General features: G+C 42.8%; 1 protein-coding gene across 2 annotated transcripts; it reads left to right on the plus strand.

Moving 5' to 3' along the window:
• Positions 1 to 1,535: 1,535 nt before the first annotated feature.
• On the plus strand, positions 1,536 to 16,671 carry med14 (mediator complex subunit 14). Of its 2 annotated transcripts, XM_030428369.1 has the most exons (29): positions 1,536 to 2,181; positions 2,635 to 2,661; positions 2,780 to 2,885; positions 3,022 to 3,195; positions 3,300 to 3,429; positions 3,568 to 3,696; positions 3,865 to 3,972; positions 4,950 to 5,082; positions 5,231 to 5,381; positions 5,505 to 5,616; positions 7,622 to 7,747; positions 8,579 to 8,657; positions 8,999 to 9,158; positions 9,303 to 9,497; positions 9,820 to 9,954; positions 10,052 to 10,128; positions 10,278 to 10,438; positions 10,830 to 10,976; positions 11,254 to 11,498; positions 11,738 to 12,007; positions 12,570 to 12,819; positions 13,361 to 13,483; positions 13,717 to 13,893; positions 14,095 to 14,333; positions 14,437 to 14,616; positions 14,775 to 14,882; positions 15,324 to 15,449; positions 15,558 to 15,747; positions 15,875 to 16,671. In XM_030428369.1, exons 1-29 carry the CDS (start codon positions 2,006 to 2,008, stop codon positions 15,946 to 15,948), a joined length of 4,308 nt encoding a protein of 1,435 aa, XP_030284229.1. In that variant the 5' UTR covers positions 1,536 to 2,005; the 3' UTR covers positions 15,949 to 16,671. The 2 variants fall into 2 exon arrangements, with proteins under 2 accessions (XP_030284229.1, XP_030284230.1); XM_030428370.1 differs by lacking the exon at positions 13,361 to 13,483.
• Positions 16,672 to 17,130: the final 459 nt, after the last annotated feature.

Consider the following 17,130-nt stretch of genomic DNA (forward strand, 5'->3'; position numbering starts at 1 on the left):
TGATCTCGCTACATCTCTAGACACAGTGTAACTATAAGGTTCGCTAATCAAACAGCAAAAAAACAAGGCCACATCACAGAAATACAGTGAAAAAAGTCATTTAGCCTCCATCCCATCCTGCATTAGATTCTTTGTGCTCTGACTGTGTTTTGCCTGGCCTAATGCAGGATCACTCTGTGATAAATGAAATACATTAATTTGATTATTTTTAATATCCTGTGTTCAAAAAGGGGTCAAGAAGGGCTTAGCTGCCTCTATGTGGGAAGATAAATACAAGTGAATCACAATGCATGTAAACTGAGACCTATGATCAAGCCAGTGGTAGAAATAAAAGTTAGTCATCTAATCAGCCCTTTTAACCCACATATTGAACTAACTCACAGATGTCCGGATGTAATAGTATTATAATAAAATCTGTGTTAACCAGAATGATTTGTTAAACACACATTAGGAACACCAGGTATTAGAGACTCAAAACGTTATAAAGTTGTTTATGTTATCTCTATCAAAAGTTGCACACATCAGATCTGAGGAGTTTTGATGGGTAGTATTACATTCTGTTGTTTATGGCTTATTAAATATTGGTCCCCAATACATGTGTGAATGGAGCGCTTGAGCTTTGCCTCTGGGTGTTTTTTCAGTCTGTCCTCCTCCAGGTGGTCCGCCATGCATTTACATTTAGCAGATGCTTTTGTCCAAAGCAAGTTACAGTAAATCATACATACACCGACGGCAGTGGCTGACATGCAAGATGCCGACCAGCACAACAGGAGCAGTTTAGCGTTCAGTATATTGTGCCCAAGGACACTTTGACATGCAGAACAGGGGGAATCGAACCAGCAGCCTTCTGATAACAAGATGCTAGCTCTACCCCCTGAGCCACAGCCGCCCCACTCAAGATACTCAAGTCTTGTCTTCGTTGCATCACGGGCAAGTTGTTGACATCCTCGCAGATGTCTGTTTCCAGTCTCTCTCTCATTTTGTCGTAACCCACACTATGTTGGTTGACTCTGTACATCAGTGGCAGAATGTAACTGACTACTAACTTACTCGTGGGCAACTTTACTCGGGCCTTTTCTTTTCATGCCACTCTTTTTGTCCTGTACTACATTTCAGACATTTTTTTAAAACTTTTTTTTACTTTACTACAATTATTTGACAGCTTTAACTAGTTACTTAACAGATTACATGTTGATGTTGATTGATTTATTGATTTATTGATTGATTGATTGACTGATTGATTGATTGAGAAAATAAATTGCCCCCCCCAAAAATAAAAATAAATAGATGATAATTTATTTTTCATTCAAAAACACTGAACCACCAACAAAGTAATGGAGAACATAAACATCAGACGAATCACTGATAAAAGTAATGATCAGAAGTAGCAGTCCTATTCAAAACTATACACAATAGTGCCTCTGTGAGTTTAGTATGATACACGTAGTTACAGACTTTTCTTTAACAACTGTCATCTGTTACCAGGGCAACAGATCAGAGTACACGTTAATAACAGGATGACAGACTGATACTACCCATCGAGCGTCGCCTGTCAACACACAAACGTTACCGTCAGCAGACACGCGTTTCTCCGGGATTATAAGCAACACAAACAATATGTTGGGTACCACAATTAGTCTACCCCAGTGTGGGAACCAGTGGCCTGGCAATTGAGCGAGACAATCATGACTCTCGTTCCTCAATACTCCAGTCTGGGTTTTCTTTCCCACCGGGGGCCTGCCGTAAGGATTCCCGACAGCAAAGATGGCGGCCGAGCGGCATTGAGTCTTCTCCTTAATGGGTTACCAAATTTGGTGCATTTGTTGAGTTTACGGCTGAATAAGGAAACTAAGTCCATGCCGAGGAACTCGTCTCGGGAAAGAAATGTTGTGAGACTGCTACTAACACCTTTTCGCAAGGAGTTAGGAAGTTCAACTCGATAGTTTCTCTTTGCAGCGCTGCCTGTGCATCGCCGTAGCTAACTACTCAGAATCGTCATTGTAAAATGGCTCCGGTGCAGATTGGGTCAGATGGGCAGCTCGTCCCACTTGGAGGTCCGGTTGTCTCGGGACCACAACCACCACCACCTGGAGCACCGGCCACACAGGGGGTCCGACTGAGTCTGCTAATTGAGTTTCTTCTCCAGAGGACCTACCATGAAATTACCCTGCTGGCAGAGCTGTAAGTTAACATTTTAGCTTGTAGGCCTCAAAGCTAACTAGGGTAACCGGCGGGCTAATCAGCTAACGTTGGTCAACCCAGAGGATGCTCTTCTTCCTCCCAATGAAATAAACGCTAACCGGCTCACCAAATGAGAAGTTATGGTGTGCTTTCTATATTAATGGCGAGGATGAGCTCTTGCATAGCACAGATAACTACTATTAAGTGAGGGGGCGTACCGGTAAACACCATCATCATCATCATATGTCTGAAGGTCCCTAAAGTTATGTTTACGGTAATCTGGGATACCTATCTGCTCCGGGCGACAAATATGTGTCTTACCAATAAATGTATGTGTTTATGTATAGCAGACTCTCTCATCAGGGATGTATGTTGTTGGGGGCAGGTAATATGTTGTGCTCTATACTCAGGGCAGAATGGCAATAATCAAGCAATTTAATTTTTTGTTTCTAGACTTCCCAGAAAAACGGACATGGAGAGGTATGTTTGTTTGAAATCCATTGAGAACTTCGTCATCCCTTCACAACTGTAGCCACTGATTCTGTGAGGCTGATTGTATTACCATAATCATCTGTTTTTTTGTTTGTTTGTTTTCCAGAAAAATTGAAATTGTCCAGTTTGCTAGTCGCACCAGGCAGCTATTTGTGCGTCTGCTGGCCCTGGTGAAGTGGGCAAGCAATGCAGGAAAAGTTGAGAAGTGTGCGGTATGTTCTGTGTAACATAATTTTCTCAATATCAGTCCACATGGTTGGAGTTTGATAGTACATTGCACATTGCCTTGTGTCTGTCAGACGCTAATCAATTAGATCTTTCCTCTGTCCACTGTATCCATGGTAACAGATGATTTCCAGCTTCTTGGATCAGCAGACCATCCTGTTTGTAGATACAGCTGACAGGCTTGCATCGCTGGCGAGAGATGCCCTCGTACATGCTCGTTTGCCCAGCTTTGCCATCCCCTTTGCCATTGATGTTCTCACCACAGGGTCATACCCACGCCTACCAACATGTATACGAGTAAGTGTTGTTAAACTTCCTTCACTGCATCTGCTGATCTGTGTTTTTAGATGTCGTTAACATCTTGAATGTCGGCACAATGATTTCTGTGTCCATTTTTATAGGATAAGATAATTCCTCCCGACCCCATCACTAAGTCAGAGAAGCATACCACCTTGAACCAGCTTAATCAGATTCTACGACACCGCCTCGTCACCACAGACTTGCCACCTCAGCTAGCAAACCTCACAGTTGGTAAGCAGCTTGTGGATACTCCCTTTCGTAAATTTTAACTGAAAGCCGCTCTCATAATTTCTTGACCAGTTGGTTTTCTATTGTATTGGTAATGAGAAGATGTTCTTTGCATCTTTGCTTGGGTGTGTTTTTGTGTAGCAAATGGGCGTGTAAAGTTCCGTGTGGAAGGAGAGTTTGAGGCAACATTGACGGTGATGGGGGATGACCCTGATATTCCCTGGAGGCTGCTGAAGTTGGAGGTCTTGGTGGAGGACAAAGAAACTGGAGGTAAGGCTTTTATTCATCCAGCTCTGCCGCGCACTTCAGAGGGTGCCGTTGACAAAGCACTTAATTGCTAATGTTTTTCCCTCTTTGATTGACTCTTAACCGGTTTGTCTTTCGCCCTGTCCCTTCACTCCATCTACTCCCACTCCTATCCTACATCTATATTGACAGATGGCCGAGCCTTGGTCCACAGTCTGCAGGTTAACTTCATCCACGAGTTGGTCCAGGCACGTCTGTGTGCAGATGAAAAACCCCTACAGGACATGTACAACTGCTTACGTATCCTTTCTTGGACTGTCTATCTGCACACACACATTTGAGCATTTTTTTGTTTGTCCTGCAAAAAACCACATGGCTTTACTCCCAGTCCAGTGTGAATTGCTGCAGGAAGGCAGGAGTGTGTGTTGGAGCATAGAGTATTGACCTGTTAAGCAGACACGTGAAGCATTCCAATGAGAAACACAGCTGCAGAATTGCTTCGTTCTTAAATCCCCCCTTTCTTTTTTCATTAATTCTCAAGCAACACAACAGCCTTTTGTTACTGCTCTGGGAAGGGCAGCAATGTCCTCACTAAAACTTATCAACCAGACAGATCATCCGAGGCATAATTCCTTTCTTATGGAGATGTGTGTTTTTAACACCTGTACTAAGACTCAGATACATTTTGTTTTATGTGTCCATGTGAAAGTTAAAGCTAAATTAGAACTTCAGCAATATAAATGAACCATCAAGTCAACTTCAAAACCCATCACCTAACATTTGCGATGTCAGTGCAGTGATAATCGTGCCATTCAGCTGTTGTACCCCATACATTTAGGAAGAAGAGAATAGCTGTCATCACACAGTCAGGTCCTATCACTCATCAGTCTGTGATAAAACATAGAGAGAAACAACAGCTTGTTTGCATTCTTGCCCATATGAAAGACCCTAATCAAGCATGCATGATGAGCACGACTGTGCTTGTCACAATGCTAATGAGAACATCTCGGATCTGCCTTTCCCCCCACTAATGCTAGCAGGGCAACTCATCGTGTCAAAGAGCAGTCTGTGTTGGGGACAAACACCCCTTTTACCAAAAAAGTGCGTGTGTCTTGAGGATATGCGCGTGTGTGTGTGTGTGTGTGTGTGTGTGTGTGTGTGTGTGTGTGTGTGTGTGTGTCTTGAATGTTGATGGAAAGATTTGTGTAGTATTTAATCTTTGTTTGCCAGGTCTGTATTTTCCCACACTGTGTCTTCTTTAACCGTACTGTTTCCAGACTCCTTCTGTCTGTCATTGCAACTAGAAGTGCTTCACTCTCAGACCCTGATGCTGATTAGAGAGCGATGGGGAGACCTGGTGCAAGAGGAGAGATACGTGCCTGCAAAATACCTCACTCTCTCTGTCTGGAAGTAAGACTTTATTAATTACCCTCACATATATGGACAAGGACACTGTGTTCTAAAAAAACTACCAGATTTGAATGAAAAGAGAGCTTGAAATCGCAGTATGTATTTTCACTGCTCTGATTTCTTCTTTTGCTTTTCTTTGTTTTCATAGCCAACAGGTTTTGGGTAGAAAAACAGGTACAGCGTCAGTGCATAAAGTCACTATCAAGATCGACGAATCAGATGGCTCTAAACCATTGCAAATATCTCACGAGCCTCCTCTCCCTGCCTGTGACTCCAAGTTAATGGAGAGAGCTATGAAGGTATGGAGAACACATGTTTTTTGATAAATATGTTTTCAGTGTAAGAGGAAGTATGGGGCAGTATGGTTTACTGTATGAATATATTGCACTTTAATGATTTATTTTCTGTCATACATTCATTAGATTGACCATCTTTCAGTGGAGAAACTTTTGATCGACAGTGTTCATGCCCGGTCCCATCAGAAGCTACAGGAGCTGAAAGCCATTCTGAAGGCCAGCAATCCCAGTGACAACTGTATGTATTTACTCTGCTTCATTGTCCTTGCCAGTAACACTCATTCCTAGGAATATATTGTGCAAATTAGGGGTGGGAATTGATAAGTTTTTATCAATATCAATGCCATTGTCGATTCTGCCTATCAATTCAATTCCTTATCAATTCTCATATCGATTCCTGAGTAGTTCATTGAGCGGCAAAAAGGAGTTCTACACAGTCTTCTGCACCAAAAGCAACCATTTTATTTTTTCCCCAAATTATGTCTGCACAAGACTGTGAACATGAACTCATTCAACTCAAACATACAACAAAAAACTGTGTATGCTGCTTGCAGTTGTAAGGCTACAGTGCACTAATGCAGGATATTTAATGTCAACGTTGTCAATGGAGGTCCCAGTGGAGCTTGTTTGACCAGCAGCAACGCAGGCGCCCTAACACGATATTACAGCATTATTAATAATATATTTAATTTATATAGTGCCATTTAGGGTACCCAGGGACACTTAACAAAGTGAAACAAACAAAACAAAGAACAAATTGAGCGCCTGTCAGTCCGCACGGAGGGAATAGCACCATTCTTATAAACAGATTTGAGTCTGGAGGTCCCGTCCAACATCGCCGCTGCCGGGGGAGAGCACAGCAGCAGAGGAGAATGATAAAGGGGCCAGGTGAATAACCCCGAGGTAGTGGTGGAGGGAGGACAAACGGAGCAACGATGGACAGCCTACAGAGTATTGAGTACATCGGTTTGAAAGTTAGCGTTGCTAGGCTAACAGCTGATTGACGAGGCTAACAGCTGATGGCAGTTCTAACAGCTGATGGCGGGGCTAACAGCTGATCAGGGGAGAAAGGTGAGTCCATGGAGACAATTGTTCAGGTGTGCAGCCTTCAAAGTTAGTAGCACAGTCCCAGAGCTTGTAGGGACAGCTTGGCTTTCCATCTCTCCAAAAAAAAGCAGTTTTGCTACGAATTGAGAAGCGGCGATATTTTAGTAGCGTCCTCTTGCATCCAGGTTGATTGCACTGATTACACACAGCAGAATAGATAGCTTCTTCTTCTCCATGATGCTGCCTCGCGGTTTAAGGTCTGAGTCGTCAGGGAGTGTGATGCAAATGTACCGCGACGCAAAATTTCCTCGTGCAGGCAGGGAAATGAGTGAATCGTTAAGAAGAATTGATAACGCCGGAGGCTACAATTCCAATGGAATTGGTCAGTCGGAACCGGTTCTGGGTCGGAACCGGTTCTCGATTCCCACCCCTAGTGCAAATGCACAGAAACAAGTGTTGTCTCCAACAGCAACTACTGACTTGTGCCAGTCAGTAACAGTTGAAAACCAAGGCATGTATTATATTTGCATTTATGGTGGGAAATACAGAAAGTAGTTCCTTTTAAAAAAAAAACAAAACAAAACAAAAAAAGAATTCACTTATTTATTTATTGGGATCAATATAATTCATATTCAATTGCTTTATCTTAGTCTATGCTTATTAGAGACTAGGAGGTGGAAAGACGTTCCAGCAGATGGACAGATGTATTTGTTGTTATTTAGTATGACATGGCATAATATCAGTATAGCAATGATGCTCCAGCAATTAAACTCAGAAAGACAAACTGACATGTGAAGTGCATTATTTTAGGGAACTACCACCTACTGTATTACTGCTATACTATTTCTAAAAGTGTATAATTCGACTTTTCACATGGTCAAGTGTTAAAAAAGATTAAAAAACATTAAATTTCAATAAATCTCAATATTGAATCGCAGTGCATTTGAATCTGCACCCAAGTATCATCATAGTATTGAATCAGGAAATAAGCATATCCCAGCCCATTTGTTTAGGACACAATAGTCATCTTTTTAACTCCCCTGAAAAGACTTTGTGATATAAGTTATGATGAATTAGATGGGGAAATTAACCATTAGCTCATAGAGAAGTATTGTCTCACACATCCTCCCTTCATCTTCTGTAAATTAATGCACTGTAATCATGGTGTTATTCACACTTGTGATTGTTTATTTCAGCATTCATTGAGACTGCTTTACCGACCCTCGTCATACCAATACTCGAGCCCTGTGGTCGCTCGGAGTGCTTACACATTTTTGTAGACCTGCACTCTGGTATGTTCCAACCCATGCTGTATGGACTAGGTAAGTCATAGCAAATACTCATTCGTAGCAATTTTTTTTTGTTTTGTGTTTGTTCATTGTATTGGTCCTATTGGTATGCTTGGTTTTTATATTTTACAATAATTCGGTGTGGATGATTAAACTTTGTACTTATTTGTCTAGCCCCATTCACACTGCCTTTTCTATGCGGGAATCATGTGCCGACTTTCCACTTTGCTGTGTGTGTGAAAGTTACAGATGCGGGGAAGGGAGACAGTTTTGCTGCAGCTCTGATCCAAGATAATGTCTGTGTGAATGGAAAAGCGGCAACGCATTATAGGGTTGTGTCAGTCTGACAGCTAAACAGATCCTTCACTCATCAGTTGAAAGAAAGAAATGTCCCACACTTAAACCCACAAAACAACTTTATAGGACCAAACAACATTGATGTGGTAACTGGTAGTGTCTTTGGCAACTTATATGAAGAAAAAATTACCACTTCATACACTTCCTCTCAGTCCTACCGACTCAGTGTCACATTTCTGCACGGAAAACAGCGGAACAGAAAAATCCCTTTTGCGAGTGAGAAACAGACAGGGTCTGCTGCTGGAAACTGGGGAAACAAGTTGATACAAAAAAAACACATGGATGTCAATGTCATGATGTGTACCGTCACGCCTCTTTTGGTTCTGCAACGCCATCTAACTGTATGAAATTACACACTGTAGAAGCTTTTAGCCGATGCTACTTGGTTCAGTGTGAACAACCAAAAGAGTGTTTTACTCTGTGTGAAAAGGGCTACCGTGTCTTTACATCTACCATTTTGTATGCTTAGCTCTGTGAAAATAAGACTCTGGGTTGTTGTCTCTCCAGATCAGTCCATGCTAGACGACATTGAAAAGACCATCAATGATGATATGAAGCGCATCATATCTTGGCTTCAACAACTAAAGTAAGTCGACCTCCTCAGTCCTTAATATATTTAAGATGATGTGTATTCACAGCTGACAGTACAGAGTCTGTGTTTTAACACAGTGAGAGAAAAGAGCAGAGACAGCTCAGAGTCCTCCAGTAGTTTCCTGCCTCTAGCCTGCCAAAACTGACTAATTGCAGTTAGTAGCAGTAGCTGTCAGTAGAAACACTTGACTAGGCATGTGGCAAGATTGGTGTTGAGAATGATTTCCTGGGCTCTCAGTTGTTAGAGTCTTCCACATAGTGTGAATGATGTGAGAGAGTATGAGCTATGAACCCCTGACTTTTTCTAACACCAAGTCTGGCTTGCTCTCTGGCAAGGTTCTGGTTGGGGGAGCAGCGCTCTCGACAGTCTGTGAAACACCTTCCCACTGTGTGTACTGATGTCCTTCACCTGTCCAACTCGGCTTCTCACCCTGTTGGCAACCTGTCCAAACACAAACTCTTCATTAAGCTCACACGTCTTCCGCAGTACTACATTGTAAGTACAAAATACCCTGCTGAAGAGGAATGAACCAAAATTACTTCAGAAAATTCCACAAAAAAGTTGAAAAACACTTATTTTGATGTCATCTGTCTGATTGTCCATCTTGGATCTTTCCTCATCCTCATCTATTTTCTATAGGTGGTAGAAATGCTTGAAGTGCCTAGCAGTCCCACAGCATTGCAGTACAAGTACTCCTTCCTGTCTGTGACTCAGTTGGAGGGAGAGGATGGACCCATGTGTGCACAGCTCCTACAGCATTTCAAACCAAACCTAGAACACCTGGTCCAAGATACCACAACAGGGAGAGGGGCCCGGCCTGGTACTAAGAGAAAGGTACTCAGTGCTAGAGTGGTTATACACCAATGGGCTTGGTGCCCGATGAGAGGTTAAAACCATGCATTTTGCTGTGCCCACCCTCAAAGCACATTTTATACGATGACATATTAGAGATGTTATACAATAACATTTCAGAGTTAATCTTCCTGTGTAATATAATTATTAAGTAGCCTGCCACTGGTGTTGCCCTGTCAGCCATATGTGTGGGCTGCATTAATACAATGACACCCTGTCAAAGTTCCTTTCGTGTATGTTAAACAATCCATTGCTAAGATGAAGCAGATGTGTACAGCTGGATAAGTCAAACTCTGTTCTGTAGATCTCTGGGGACCAGGGGGACCCAGAGCCAAAGAAGCCTAAGCGCTCTGGAGAAATGTGTGCCTTCAACAAAGAGCTGGCTCACCTAGTAGCGATGTGCGACACCAACATGCCTTTCATTGGCCTCAGAACAGAGGTAAGTCTCAGACAGTGTGAAAACTTGAAAACATAAAGAATGGTGATCCAAGTCATGTGTTTTGTGCCTAATACCATCTGTCTCTATATTTGAGTAGCTGTCCAACATGGAGATCCCAAACCAGGGTGTCCAGGTGGAGGGAGATGGCAGCAGTCATGCAATACGTCTACTAAAGTAAGTATACACAAGCATGCACACACATGCATACATTTACTGTATACACACTTGATGAAAGCCAAATGTGTAATGTGTACTAGTATATTAGTAAATAGTATGATCATTGTATCGTTGTAACCATACAGTGTGATTATTTTGTCCTGCAGGATCCCTCCCTGTAAAGGTGTAGGAGAGGAGACTAGGAGAGCTTTAGAGAGATCCCTACTTGACTGCACCTTCCGACTGCAGGGCAGGAATAACAGGACCTGGGTGACTGAACTAGTGCTGGCCAACTGCCCTCTCAACAGCACACACAGCAAAGAGCAAGGTACACAGACACACAGATGCAGAATATTCCAAGTACATCATTAAAGGTTTCTATGTATTTATCACATTTATTCATTTATTTGTTTACCTCGATATATTCAGAAAATTTCATTGAGATAAAAAATCTCATCCTATCAAAACCTGCAAGTTCACGATCTAAAAACAGTAAACTATCAAATTAATATTACCAGCGCATGCCCTATGATCTTGTTAGTGTAGCAAATTAAGCATTAAACACATTTTGCTAAAAACATCGTCATTGTGTTTCAAAGAATGTCTTGCATTACACATTTTGTGCTTTGATCAAAATATGGCCAGCATGTGAATATGGAAATGTCAGCATCTGCTTCATTGCTCAGTGTTTGAATAAACCCATCTGTCCACTCTGTCAGCCTCTACGCGGCACGTGTATTTGACCTATGAAAACCCTCTGTCGGAGCCAGTGGGTGGGCGGAAGGTTGTGGAGATGTTTCTTAATGACTGGAGTGCGATCAGTCAACTCTACCAGTGTGTCCTCAATTTCTCTCGTGCACTGCCAGGTACATGCATTGTCGTTCGTGTAAACGTGTGATTTTGGATGAAAATCAGTTCGTCGCTTTCCTGGCCTGTGTTCACTTTTGTACTGAACAAAAAAAAAAACCTGTAAAACCCAGAGACATTATCTCTAATAATTCAAGCATGTGTGTATAAAATAAAGTCAAGTAACAATGAGTGAAAGTTTACACTCATTAGTGTGACTCAGTGGTGAATTACTGCATTGCAAAAAACCATTCCTATCTAATCCAGCTGCGCATTGTAAATGTTTCCCCCCTTCAGAGATGCCATCCTCCCTGAGTCTGTTCTCAGAGGTTCGGCTGTATAACTACCGTAAGCTGGTGCTGTGCTACGGCACCACCAAGGGCAGCTCTGTCACCATTCAGTGGAACTCCAGCAGCCACCGTTTCCACCTAGCCCTGGGCACTGTGGGGCCCAATTCTGGCTGCTCCAACTGCCACAATATCATCCTCCATCAGCTACAGGAGATGTTCAACAAGTGTCCAAATGTGATGCAGCTGCTACAGGTAAACAAAGTTATGGCAATGTTTTGAAAATGCAGCCCAGATGTGCATGTACACTTGCTAGATCAGGATCAACTCATAATTTCAAGTGACTTTTAAGGTTAAATGTGTTTACTTAACCTTCATGTGTCAAAATTCTTGGTAAATGGGGCTTAATGTCAGTGGGCAATTCAATTATACTGCATGCTTTCCCTTCAATTTTCGAGTTCCGGAGTAATGTTTCTATTTATCATCTTCCTCAGGTGCTCTCTGACACACAGGCCCCTCTGAATGCAATCAACAAGCTACCTACAGTGCCCATGCTGGGCCTGACCCAGCGCACCAACACTGCCTACCAGTGCTTCTCCATCTTACCCCAGTCAGCCACACACATCCGCTTGGCGTTCCGAAACATGTACTGCATCGACATCTACTGCCGCAGCCGTGGTGTGGTAGCCATCAGAGATGGAGCCTACAGTCTTTTTGACAATACTAAGATTGTAGAGGGGTTCTACCCTGCTCCTGGACTGAAGGTATACCAGACTTAGTCAATTATCAGACACTGTCTAGAGTAAAAACAGATTCTTTTTGAAGTGAGGTTTCACTTGTCTGGAGTCTTGCCAGGAAGTCTCTGCGCCCAACAGGAAGTCTCCTGCATTTAATCTCCCAAGAATTGTTGTAATTGATTTATGGAATCAGTCATTTTCAAGCAAAAATGTCAAACATTTGCTGGCCTCTTAAATGACAGCTTTAATTTGATATTTATGAAAGGCAATGAAAAATGTGATGAGTGTTCCTCAAAAGAAGCAATAAGAAGACATCACTCTATAAATCTCAATTAAATATCAGTTCAAAAGTTATCGACAGATTAACTGTTCATAAGATAATTCCCAAGTTGTTCTCAGCCCTACTTTGGCCCACCTTGACTAGCTGTTTCCAGTCGTCACTCAAGTGTGAAAACCTGAACAAACAAACACACACAAAACTAAATTTAATACGGATAATAATTTTACTAACAATGACTTAAGTTTTTTTTGGTCCATCTTTTAACGACTAAGTTCCTAATTCTTTCCCTCTTATCTTTTCCTTGTGTAGACATTCCTGAACATGTTTGTAGACAGTAATCAGGATGCTCGCAGACGTTCTGTCAATGAAGATGATAACCCACCCTCGCCAGTGGGTGTAGACGTGATGGACAGTCTGATGATCCAACTGCAAGCTCAACAGCAGCCACAGACAATGAGAGGGGGTGCGGGAGGCGTCTATCCTCCTCTTACATCACCGCCCCCGAATTACCACGCTAATGTAACTCCCTCACCTTCCATGATGCCCACCCAGTCACCAGGTAACAGCAAGCTTGGTACCTGGTGTTTGTCCAAGTTTTTGTGAGTGAATGACATCCTGTATTGCTTGTGTCATCCAAGCTTGTCAAGCCTGCCATACAGGATATGAGCTACAGATCTTTGTTTTGGTCACATTGCTGTCATCAACCTCCCTGCTCACTTGGGTGTTTGTTGCAAAAGCCAAATGTGTAAATGTTACAGAATGAGGAAGAGCAAACCACGTGTGCCCATTTTAATTTCGTGAAACCATGAGATCAGTTGTGTTTCTCATGCAACATTCACACACCTCACAGCCATGAGGGAACAAAGCATGCATTTAGTCCTGCTCCTTCCATTCCTCTCCATCTCAGCCCCCCAGCCAGAGGCTGTAGCCCCTTCCGCCCTGCTTAGTGTGTGTGTGTGTGTGTGTGTGTGTGTGTGTGTGTGTGTGTGTGTGTGTGTGTGTGTGTGTGTGTGTGTGTGTGTGTGTGTGTGTGTGTGTGTAAGGAGAACCTGTCAACCCCAGAGTCTGAAGAGCTATTTGGTATGTGTGTGTGTGCACAGGGAACATCCATGCCTCTGGCTCCCCTAGTGGAGCTCTAAGGGCACCTTCTCCTTTCGGGCCCACCCCGTCTCCATCTTCTCTGGGCATAGCCATGGGCCAGACCAGCTTTGCCAGTCCCCACGGTAAGCAGCAGGGTGGCCCTAAATGCTGGCCTGGTGGTGATTCTGGTCTGCTGGGCAAGGGCTGGAATGGGCTGAACCAAAAATCTTCACTAGGCACTTAGCTGCAGACACTTGCAAGCATATAACAATGGCATTCAATTAGTGGGCACACAGTGGTGTATTCATTTGACTGTGTTGATTGTTGTACATCAAGCATTGTTTGGTTACTGATGGCTGTCTCTCCTTCACCCTAGGTGCTCTGGACCCCAGCTCTCCATATGCCATGGTGTCTCCAAGCAACAGGGGCCAGTGGCCAGGCTCACCCCAGGTCTCAGGGCCTTCTCCTGGGGCAAGGATCCATGGCATGTCCCCTGGCAACCCATCGCTGCACTCGCCTATCCCTGACCCTCATTCTCCACGTGCTGGGACCAGTAAGTTCTGCTATCAGTGGTGCCATGATTATAAATTCCCTCTTGTTTGTTTTTATCAGTTCATTCATTTTTTGTGACATTTTACACTTGAAGAAAGGAACCTGTCAGTACTCTCCCTGTCAGTGGACATGTATCACAAACTAGGTGACATAGTTTCTAGATAGTCCATTCTAAACTTCTCTCTCTGTGTCTTTTGTTCAGGTTCACAGGTCATGCCTACCAGTATGCCTCCCCCCCGCAAGCTACCTCAGCGCCCTTGGGCTGCCTCTATTCCTACCATCCTTACCCACAGTGCCCTGCATGTGCTTCTGCTCCCTTCACCCACTCCCTGCCTTGTGCCAGGCTTGGCAGGAAGCTACCTCTGCTCACCGCTTGAGCGATTTCTGGGTTCAGTCATCATGAGACGGCACCTACAGAGGATCATCCAGCAGGAGGCCAATGTAAGTTTCACACAAAATACTCAAAAAGTCCTAGTGTGTTATTGTCCTCTTACAATTACATGATGTCTTCCTAACTTCCACTACTCTGTCACCTCTGCTGCAGTTATCTATTGTAAACTCAAATGAGCCGGGGGTGATCATGTTCAAGACGGAAGTGCTCAAGTGCCGTGTTGCTCTCAACCCAAAGAACTACCAGACGCTGCAGCTCAAAGTCACTCCAGAAAACACAGGGCCCTGGTCCCAGGAGGAGCTTCAAGTGCTGGAGAAGTTCTTTGAGACGCGGGTTAGTATAAGTAGCATCCACTCAAAGCGTTATTGACAAACTATTGACATGCACACACAAACACATTTGAGGCATTAGTACTGGCATGTTGAGACATGGGAACACCTTCCTGCACGTATGATATTCCATGAATGAATCTCCTATTTTCCTCTTTCAAGGTTGCTGGTCCTCCCTTCAAATACAACACTCTAAATGCCTTCACAAAGCTGCTGGGGGCACCCACTAACATCCTCAGGGACTGTGTGCGCATCATGAAGCTCGAACTGGTGAGTAGCCTTTTCTTTTATACGAGGGGTTGGTACATGTATTTAATCATGAATGTGTATGAGCCTCACATGTGAAACAATAAATATTTTTACACAAAACATTGAATGCAACCTAGAAATGCGAAGCCACAATTTTAACCGCACTTTTCAAGCTTAACAAACTTAATAAATACCTTACCAATTATTTTATTATGCTATAGCTGTAAAATAATAGTGGAAACATTGCGATACAGAACAAGTACACCATGCTCAGTTAAACCTTCCTTTCTCATTGCTGTAATTTGTGAGTTTGTGCTCGCATTACACATGCAAATGTTTTAGTTATGGAAGGGGAAAAAAGGAAGGACGGGTTAAACATCATTTAAGTCAATTTCTTTACCTTTATATAAGTAATTGTAATTACCACTGTGTTTTGCAATAAAAATGTGCCTTTCTTTGTAGTTCCCTGACCAGGCTGCACAGCTGAAGTGGAATGTCCAGTTCTGTCTTACCATCCCTCCCAGTGCTCCTCCCATCGCCCCTCCTGGAACCATCGCTGTGGTGCTCAAGTCCAAGATGCTCTTCTTTGTAAGTCTCAGCCAAACCTCACCATTAGCTCTTGCATACCAGAGTATCATCACGTTGAAACGCATAGAGAAACCTAACCCTATGTGTTTGGTCTCTTTTGCCTCACAGTTGCAGCTGACGCAGCGTATTCCAGTGCCACAGGAGCCGGTGAGCATTATTGTGCCCATTGTGTACGACATGGCCACTGGCCTCACTCAGCAGGCTGACATTCCCAGACAGCACAGCTCCTCTGGGGCAGCAGCTCTCATGGTCTCCAACATCCTAAAGAGGTTCAATGAACTACACCCTGCTAGACAGGGTAAGACTCACACTGAACAATTTACTGTGATGAAAAACTGGTATTACATTTACGACACTGAACCTGATAATACAGTTTTTTTTGCAAGGTTCCTTTTCTTACTCTTTGTGTTCTCTCTTTCTTTCAGGTGAGTGTACGATATTTGCATCTGTTCACGAGCTGATGGCCAACCTCACTCTGCCCCCCGGTGCCCGTCAGTAGAACAACAAAGCCAGAGCCGGTACTGGAATTTAACTGGAGTCCCTTTTGAGACAGAGGAGGAGGCGGCCATCCCTGAGCTAAGAACAAAGGAGAGTTACATCTGTGGTCCTAAGATGTCAAAACCCAACATATGTGTGTCCTCTCTGCTTCAGCCACTGGACTATTGACCTGATGTATAATTGCTGTTGTGAAAGGGAGTAAAATGTACAGACAGTTGTGGACTTCGGTCTTTATTCTTGATAGAAGCTTACAAATAAGATTTGCCGTTACGGTATATCTTGGACATTTGGGACAATTGATGCAAAAGGATATAAATGTTATTTTTCCTCGAGGTGCACTTGAAACAAAATTATCTATTGAAATTAAGGTTGTTTACGAAAATATGTACATTGTTGTATATTTGAGTTTTGAAAAGAATCAGGTGAGTTAGACTTTTGCTATAGAATTGTCTTCAGTTCTGTTTTCCTTTTTTTTTATAACGCTGGACTATTATAGGATCGGGAGATATATTCCTTAGCACTATTTAAATGTCTTGCCTTTACTTCCTCTGCATTTTTATTTCAATCGTTCTCTTTGGATACTGTAAAACTGTGACAAACTTTATACGCCAGTTGTATTTTATTAAGACCCATTTTGAGTCCTTGCTGAGGATCTGAGACGTCCTGTCTGACTTTGCTATTTAATAAACCACGCCCAGAGTTGGTTTGTGCTTTGAGGATCTTCCACTGGCATTACAGAAATAAATGTCCTGCTTACAACGTTGTACTGAAGTAAAAGTACAAGAAGAAGTGGAACAGATATACCAAACCTTCAAAAGCAAATATATAAAGATGAATATTATTATTAGTATTAGTATTAGTATTAGTATTATTATTATTTCACCACAAAATTTTAGCCTTCATGAATTTACTCTTCAACCCTTTTTGGCATTTTTCAGACTTCACGCAGCGCTACCTAAATTGCTTCCTCAACTCCATCCAGTGTTTACATTCAAAACTAAACTGTTTTCAGCATTTTTGTTTTCTACAGTATTTCCGACCATTTCAAGTGTAAATTTATTGGCACCAAGTGCAGTTAAAAACCTTTTTTATGTTGCATTACAGATTATGTTGGTGCGGTGTCATGTAAACATTGCTTCAGTGTTTAGCAGGTTGAGGAAGAGAGAATTTAGTCACAAGATTT

Source organism: Sparus aurata, chromosome 9 (genome assembly GCF_900880675.1).
Source record: "Sparus aurata chromosome 9, fSpaAur1.1, whole genome shotgun sequence".
Taxonomy (NCBI): domain Eukaryota; kingdom Metazoa; phylum Chordata; class Actinopteri; order Spariformes; family Sparidae; genus Sparus; species Sparus aurata.